The following is an 8,948-nucleotide window of genomic DNA, read 5'->3' on the forward strand; positions in this document are numbered from 1 at the left end:
CATTCCTAAAACAATAATTTGATGAATAGCGGAGTCTCAAAGAGTCATCAAAGAGTCTCCTACTGGCAGGTGACCCGGTCATCAAATTATTGGCTTAAAACAAAGAAATCTCCAGAAATTCAAGGTTTTATGGGGTGTGTAATTGAAAGAAAATAAGTATTTTTTGGGGGGTGAACTATTCCTTTAAGGATGTATTTATAGTATTTACATTACCTTGTCCTCCTGCCCAGCAATGATGCTAACCTCCATGGAAGCTGCTGAGGCAGCAAAAACCACATCCCTGGATGAAGAAAAAAAAGAATAATAGGGTCCAAAACCAGTTTCTACCAATAGATTCTAGCAATAGTCACTGTTAGATGTAAACCTTGTAACAGTATGTCCAAACAGTACATTTTTAATGGGCGAAAAAAGCCTGTTCCAATGGATCTTAGATATGACATTTTGTCACAAGCTTTAATAGCATTCAGTGGTTGACCACTTTCAACCCACCGTCCCTATTTTGGCCATATATATAGTATAGTCAACATTTTTTTGAATTAAAAAAACAACAACTAGCAGATCTACAAGCTCACAACATATGAGCTTGCACATAGGCTATTTTTGTCATTTCTTGGAAAAAAGAAAGGTAAACTAGGGCTGAGGTGGTTAAGAGAGAAAATAGCGTTGATTTATTAAAAACAAACTAAAGAGATACAAGGTTTGAGGTTTCCACCCGACAGTGACTAAATGTAACTTCTGATAATAATCTGTCAGAAAGGAAGCATGCATCCGCTGTCTGTGCATGCAGTTTAGTTTATTTATTGTGGTTCTTCCTCACCAATCCTCTATCTGGTTGAGAAAATAGTGGTGCTGTCTCTCGGTACAAGTGCCATACACCAAGTCGTTGAAATTCAGGTACCGCTCAGTCTTCCGCTCGTCCTTTTTTTGCTACAAAGAAATCACTGATGGTTAATTACAAATCCAGTATTGGGGATATTTACAGGTTGTGGCCAACAGGCAAAATAGTGATGAAGGATGTACTTACAGGAAGGCTGATCACCACCAGCTCAGGCGGCGTCTCGGGGGAGCCATCAGCAGCAGCATAAGCCACAGCAAACACGTACGTTCTCAGCCACAACACGTCCAAAACTAGTCCAAGAGAAAATCACATCGAGAAAGAGAGTCAACAACAAGTGTAGTGTCATGCAGAGGGTGATCTGCAAGTGAAAAAAAATGTCTTCAAACCCTCCGACATGATGGCCTTGGAGCCAGCCTATACAGTATAATTCAGTCTGAGCCTGGACACCGCTGACTGACTCCCCTTTTTATTAACAAATGAATAAATAAGGAACCACATTTTTAATTGTGTTTTGTTCGTTACAAAAACGACATAATGAGGAACTTTCCTGCTCAACTTAACTTCTCCGTCTATGCAATTAGTAAGCTGAATTTACTAATCATTCTAAAATGAGTGTGTGTAACAGAAGCTCTAATCTTAGCTAAATATAAAATGTATGGTGGTATAGGAAAGGGGAACTAATTAAATCTTTTACTGACACCATCAGGGAAAACCAATTGCAAAATCAGCACAAATGAGTGCATTCCAGAGTGTTTTTTCTGTTACTTGATGGGGCATTTTATTTGAAAAACTTGACCAGTAAAATATGAAGTGGCTGCACATTGCTGTCTGTGGGATATTGGAGATATATATGTTTCAGTGTTGAGTTTGTTGGAAAAGCAGAATGAGGAAATGGGAAACCGGCACACTGCTGGCTGTTTACAGTGTAGCGCATGCAGATAAGGCAAAAAGAAACTCTGGTATTATTGCCTATGTTGGGATTTACACTGTATTTATTTCAAATATTCCCTTATTTAACAAGGAAGTCCCATTGAAATGCCGGATCTCTTTTACAAGGGAGAATTGGCCAAGACAATAGATTATAATTTTTTTGAATAGTTGCATAAAACAAATACAGTCGGTTACATAACATGCAGACCCAGTCTCCAGAAACCACTGACACTCTTCCCGCAGAGTTCTTTATCAGAGATTTTAATTCACTAAGTGAGACCAGTGCATCTAAATGGGTCTTATAGCCCTTCCCATGCTAACGGTGCAAAATAGCAGAAGGTGGTACTTCCTAGATGAAGTTTAGGAAGTACTCTGGGCATTTTGAGAGGTAAATGGATTCAGTAGCTACTAGGAGGAAAAGCTGTGTAACCTACAAAGCTAGAGGGGGAAGCTTCCCTGGGATGGCTTTATACATAGGTAAATCCCTATGCACTACACATCTTACACTTTGATATAAGAGAAAGTGGTGTGTAAGTGGCTTGCTTTGTTTAGTAACAAAGTGCAAGAATGCATGGTAAACACAGTCTAGGAGGCAGCGTGTATATATTATGTCACCATAGTCCATTATAGACTACAGTGATATATGAGAATGCTATAACAACATTACTACACCGGATTGACGTTTCCATCAGCCATTGCTGAATGCGCTGATTTTGAACCAGAGTGGCGTACTGCCAATGCATGGCTACTGTGAAAATGCCCACCTGATGGTTTCAGGCAAAGACAAACAGCAACGGATTCCCCATATTATCATCCATATAATTTAACATACTATAGATGTACAAGGAGAAATTAAAACAGTCACCTCACAGTAGTTTACTGCAGCTGCTAATGTGCATCTGTCCGAATATAAATCTAAATAATCGAAGCCTATATAGCTGGCTATATAGCCTATATTTAAGATATAGTAATTGACGAACAGGTGACAGCTTCCTTTCTCGGATTTCGGCAGGTGTAGTTCCAGACTCTATATAGCATTCGGAGATTGTGGAATAGTTGTCTGGCTGCGCAAGACTATGTGCATACAGACAGGGACCTTATGCAGGTACACATAGAAACAGTACTTTACGCACCAAACCTATTCGATCTACAAGATCAAAACGCGAGCTTATAGGTCTTAAGTGGAAATCACCCTTAAGCCCTCACACTTCCAAGCATTGCTAAGCGAGAACATATCTATGTATGCGACATATGATTTCATTTCATGATCAATTAAGACAAATCAATCAATACCCAATGAAGAGGACAAAATGATCGATGAGTTCGCAAAAAATCATTATTGCAGTGATAGTCATAATTGTTCTAAATACACCAGTGACCATCTTACCTTTGACAGGGTTGTCAGAGTTGTAGAAGTTTGGACAGGGAATTACTTTCTTTTCTTCCAGTGTCTATTGATCAGATGAAAAACATCAAATTATTAAATAAGTCTACATACATACTGTAGTCAACAATTCGAAATTACTATTATATTTTCCATTGTTGATCATCTTACTGGTGAGTACTGGATGACTGTGGCATTCATTTTCCCAGCTGCCACTTGTTTTCCTTTGGGACTCCAACAAACTGTAAAAAGAAAATGAATTCACAAGATCTGCATATTATATACTGTATCATAAGCAGCCCTGCGTTCATTTTCTCAAAAGGTTTGCGTAATTATCAAAATGTGTATTCTATATACAAAGACTTGTCAAAGAAATGCTCGAGCTTATAAAAAAGTGCATAAATCGACCAACATATCGGCCATTATTTGCCTTTTTTTTTTTTTACATCGGTATGCATTTATGGCAATCGCCGATTTCCATTTTTAACCTTCTAAACCAGGGGTCTTCAACGTTTTCAGGCCAAGGACCCCCTAGCTGAGAGAGAGATGAAGCAGGGACCCCCTCTATATTGTATAAAATTGTGTTTAAGATTATACTTTTTTTTTGTTTACTTGATCTGCTCTTTTTTCCCTCTACACCTATACCTCTTTGCCAAAAATAGCTGATCTACAAGCGCACAACGCCTCGCAGCACGAGGCGTTGTGCGCTTGTAGATCGGCTATTTTTGGCTAGTTCTCCTCAGAAAAGGGATGCTAGGTTTCGAGTGGTCATGGTAAAAAGAAAAATCATATCACATAAAGATTTGGCGGACCCCCTGTAGTAACTCTGAGGACCCCCTAGGGGTGAAGACCCCTGTTCTAAACATTTTCAAAATAGTCGATGGCGCGTTGTGAGCTTGTAGATCAGCTATTTTTCAAAAAATCTGAATAGGGTCTAATGGGGCATTTTAATCAGCACTTTTATTTTTCAAACAAAATCGGGTCAGACCAAAATGTGGCATATCAGTCTCTAATACACAGTCTCATGGCTGACTCACCACTTGTAATTCCATTTGCGGCAGGTAGAGAGGCGGCCTGCGAGATATTGTCTGTGACGTCTAAAATCGACATGCTACCATCAGACAGACAGAGAGCCAACACGGACGGCTGGACGGGGTTCCACTTCAGGTCCTGCACACAGACGTGGGCGTCTACTTCTGGCCGCATACGTGCAAAAGGTAACTTATTTTCGTTGGCCTATATTGGCAGGGAAGGGAAAAAAGAAACTGATCAGCTGCCTTATCCCATTAAAATCGGGAAAGCATCTGTGTCATACAAGAGTGAGAGATGGAGATAAAAACATTTGTTCTTCCAGAAAACTCTTAGTGGTTCTCAAAAATAGCAGATATACAAGCACATCAGGCTTAAAGGGATAGTTCACCCCAAAAAATACGTATTTTCTATCAATTACCCACCCCATGAAGCCTTGAATTCGTGGAGAGGTTTTTGTCGCATACCTAAGCCAATAATTTGATGACCAGCAGTGTATCCACTGCGTCATCAAGTTATTGGCTAGGGAATGCAACAAAAAACGAAAAATCTCCATGAATTCAAGGCTCCATGGTGTGGGTAATCGATAGGAAAAAAATCATTTTGGCGGTGAACTATCTCTTTAAAGTGATCACCAAAAACAAGTCACCTTGTTCATGAAGGCGCGGGTGTCATAGAAGCTCATGGACAGCCCCTCCTCAGTCATTCCACACACTGAGAGGGTGAACTCATCACTGCTGAGCGCCACATGATGAATGGACATGTCCACGTCAAGTTCAACTAGCCCCTTCTGACCTTCCACTGGAGACACAAACAGGACAGAGCAACAAAAATAAACAGAAAAGGAGTCATCTTTTTTTTGTTTTTCACTTTGGTGATTATGACTAGAGTACATTATGAAATACATTTATGTTTGGCTTTTTAGGCTCTGAAGTTGCACAGGGCAGATATGATAAATTACCTAAACTTACAAAATAATCACTGACATATTTAATAACTTTATACTTAAAAAAAACATGAATAGTAGAAATAGCCTATCTACAAGCTCTAAACGTGATGCGATGAGTTGTGAGCTTGTAGATCTGCTATTTCCCCATTTTAAAAAAAATGTTTTGAAGTATACAGAATGATAATGCTTCAACATGGACACAATTATGGAAAATGATTGTGATTATCTAAAATAATTGCGATTAGGCGATTATGTAGTAATTGTGACAGGCCTACTTTGGTGTCCCAATTTTAGGCATTTCCTAGGCAAACATTTTCAATTTTTTACAATGTACAGTATTTCAAATAAAAATAGCAGAAAAAAAAAAAGCAGATTTACAAGCTAAACACGCGCCGCAACATGAAGCATTGTGAGCTTGTAAATTGGCTATTTTCGAATAGCATCAAGTATAATAAGTGGTGCATAAGTGCATAATTGGTTAAGTAGTAGTTAATTGAATGACGACATTGTGAAAAGATTTTACTAAGAAGTGAAAGGCCAAGAATGGCTTTTGGGGGAGCGTACTTATGAAGTTGGGGTTGCCCTCAAGTATGTCCACGGTAAGAATGTCTAAAGTCCAGTAGACCTTCAGCGTTTTGTTTAGACCAACAAATGTTAGTCCAAATTTGTTTGAGAGGGCCAGCAAGCTGGATCTGTATTTCGGCAAGTCTGCAGGCTTGTCAAAAACTCTGAATTTCTTCATCTGCCGAAACTGGAAATCCTGAAAAGGGAAATTAAATGACAGCATTAGCCAGTGGCCCATAGATACAGTACCTTTCATTATAATCTAGACTAATCTGAAACATTATTGAACAAGAAGATTTTGTCTATCTGGAGCATGAGATGACAATGCTTTGGGGTTGTGCGCAGACTATGAAAAGGCACTGGGAAATGGCAGGAATGGATCTAAACTAAAGGACGGTCATTATGGTGCAACCAGTCAGTGACAGGCTTCATGGATTGGAGACAAATCTTTGGACAGTGAAAAAAATCTAAGAGTAATGTGGCATGTTGTCATCACTAGGACAAACATGATGTTACAATGATATAGCCTATAAAGGCCACTTTACACAGGATGTCATAGGATGCATGCAATAGCATACTTTAACATGTAATGTGCCCATGTAACTTTATCCATCTGCTTAACTTAAGTTACATTACATAAAAAATAAACTGCACATTTAATTATATTGTTGATTTCAAGTCCTTTCGCATTCAACAGTTAGTTGCTTCTGGTATCAACATTCGTAGAGAACGTTGCGAGATGAACATTTGCCTGACCAAATACGACAAAAAATAAATGTTACTTCTTTGACTTCATATGTATGCTAAAGTTACCACAACGACTGAGAAGGCTATGTAATAAAACCAACTAGCTTAGCTAGCTAACTGACAAGCAAAACGGTGCAATAAGGCTAGACTGTTAGCCCTGAAACATGTCTGTCATATCATGACAGTCATGGCGTAACTTGTTCCTGGTTTTGGAAATGTCTCCATTTACAACCCGTACATCTACATTAACGTTCAGATTTCAAATATAAAGGGCTGACCCCACGGTCACCGATGTAACAAGTTGAAACGGGCGGTCTAAGTACCCGTTTCTTCCGTATTGTTCAATAAAACACATTTTGATTCGATCGGTGGCCACTTGCTCATAGTGTATCAGAGTGCAATACACCTCCCAACCGATAGGGTCGCGTAATTGAAAGCATATGGAGGAAATTCGGAGAAAATGGCCACTGATCGGATTAAAATGCTTTTTATTGAACAATAAGGAAGATACAGGTACTTCCGACTGCCCGAACATAATTGTAACATCCGTGGCCATGGGGTAAGCACTGTATATTTGAAATATGAACGTTTATGTAGACGTAGGGGCTGTAAATAGAGAAAGCGCAAACACCAGGTTGAAGTTCATCCATGACGTATGGCTAGCTCCAATATGAGAGGTTCCAGGCGGGGCTATAAGCTCACACATGCTAACATACCCGGGCAGATATGTATTAAAATGTATAATGAAACTTGCCTTCATTTCCCTCTCGGGAGGAGAGTCCGGAGAGTCGCTCATCTTTAAAACGTGTGTTGTTTGTCTCCCACCTGGTTGTTTAAACGGTGTTTGTTTGAGCAGCAGCAAAATGAAAGAAACAAACAAACTAAGTACGACACGCCGCGCGCGCTTATGACACTGTACTGTGACGCAGTTAGCTGAAGGACGGAAGGTCAACACCAGAGCAATGGATGCATTAAAAATGGAATGCGGAAGTGATCTGTCTATCTCAATGACGCCAGATAGTTCCAATGTTTGGAACTATAGCCCATAGGAGGCCGCTTTGCAGCGAGATCATAGCGTGTCATTACTCTCTTTTCTACACTCTGGGTGTGACCATCGTGCGTTGCCATGTTTTGTGAGAGAAACAAGCAACCAGGTTTATGAAAACAAGCCAATTTCCAAAAAAATCTTGGAAAACATTTAAAAAAAATAGGAATATTTTAGAAACCAGTACTTTTACTTCTACTCCACTACATCTCGGATACAAATATTGTACTTTTACTCCACTACATTTATTTGAAAACTCTAGTTACTAGTTACTTTTCAGATATAAACTATGATATAATGAAACATACATTAACCACTTTAGCCCTATTTTATACCTATTTTCAAATATTTAGTACTTTTACTTTTGGTACTTTAAGTACATTTTGATGCCAATACTTTTGTACTTTTACTGAAGTAAATTTTTAATTCTGGACTTTTACTTGTAACAGAGTATTTTTATAGTGCAGTATTGGTACTTTTATTTAAGTAGAAAATGTGAGTACTTTTTCCACCACTGCTTTTTTGACTGAACACTAAATGTTTTTGCCGGAGCAAAAAATATGCTATATAAGTAAGGTAAAATAAAATATACACGTTTTTTTAAATTTATTTTAAAGCCCCCCGCCCCCTGCTACTGAGACCCCGGGTAGAAACGCCCACACCGGGCCGCGCTTTTCGGTAAGATGAAAGGGTGACGTCACTCTCTTCCACGCACTTCGCACGAGCGACCAGCAGCCAGCGGGGAGAGCAGCGCTAGCGGCGGCAGAGCCACAGGACGAATTGTTTGTTAAAGTTTGTAAAAAGACTATTATATTGAACTAAACAACTCATACTGTAATATTATATATGAGTGTTATCACAGTGTTTATTAGGAAGGTGAAGCAAGCTACAAAAACAAGAGAATTGTCTCCAAAAAGGTGGGTTTTCTACAGGTGTTTGTTGTTAGTTTAGCTAATAAGTGCTTATACATTAAAGGAATTGATGACGTAGCATGTAATTTTCACGTTTATGTTACTTGGTAAAAAGCAACAACTGTTCAGTATGAAGCATTGTTTGATGTGAAGTGTGAATATATGTGTTTTATTTTATTGAGGCCTATAGTCAGTACTGTAAAATAACCGAGTACATGTACTCAAGTACTGTACTTTAAGTACAATTTTGAGGTTTTATTTTTTACTTTACTGGAGTGTTTCCAATTTTCAGTACTTTTACTTCTACACCACTACACCTGGCTCAGAGACAAATATTGTACTTTTACTCCACTACAAGTATTTGATAACTTTAGTTACTAGTTACTTTGTAGATTTGGATTATTATTACAAAACATACATTAACCACTTTCAACCCTTTGTACATTGCGGCCAATTGAAAATAGCAGACCTACAAGCTCACAATGCGTCGCGGTGCGACGCATTGTGAGCTTGTAGGTCGGCTATTTCATGCCCGCTCTTTATGACGTCAC

The 8,948-nt window shown here is 38.9% G+C and overlaps 1 protein-coding gene across 4 annotated transcripts in view; it reads right to left on the bottom strand.

Moving 5' to 3' along the window:
- nup214 (nucleoporin 214) overlaps nucleotides 1-7,362 on the bottom strand; it is a 49,012-nt gene extending 41,650 nt beyond the window's left edge. For all 4 annotated transcript variants that reach the window (XM_084046156.1, XM_084046155.1, XM_084046154.1 and 1 more), the window contains exons 1-9: nucleotides 7,196-7,362; nucleotides 5,695-5,890; nucleotides 4,831-4,982; nucleotides 4,190-4,388; nucleotides 3,324-3,394; nucleotides 3,156-3,219; nucleotides 1,025-1,128; nucleotides 818-927; nucleotides 214-280 (exon numbers count right to left, since the gene is read on the bottom strand). In XM_084046156.1, the coding sequence (XP_083902282.1) occupies nucleotides 214-280; nucleotides 818-927; nucleotides 1,025-1,128; nucleotides 3,156-3,219; nucleotides 3,324-3,394; nucleotides 4,190-4,388; nucleotides 4,831-4,982; nucleotides 5,695-5,890; nucleotides 7,196-7,237 (1,005 nt within the window). In that variant the 5' untranslated portion in view covers nucleotides 7,238-7,362. The remainder of the gene's footprint in view (nucleotides 1-213; nucleotides 281-817; nucleotides 928-1,024; nucleotides 1,129-3,155; nucleotides 3,220-3,323; nucleotides 3,395-4,189; nucleotides 4,389-4,830; nucleotides 4,983-5,694; nucleotides 5,891-7,195) is intronic.
- Nucleotides 7,363-8,948: the final 1,586 nt, after the last annotated feature.

This window comes from Gymnoscopelus microlampas (assembly GCF_963454915.1).
Source record: "Gymnoscopelus microlampas genome assembly, chromosome: 21".
NCBI lineage: Eukaryota > Metazoa > Chordata > Actinopteri > Myctophiformes > Myctophidae > Gymnoscopelus > Gymnoscopelus microlampas.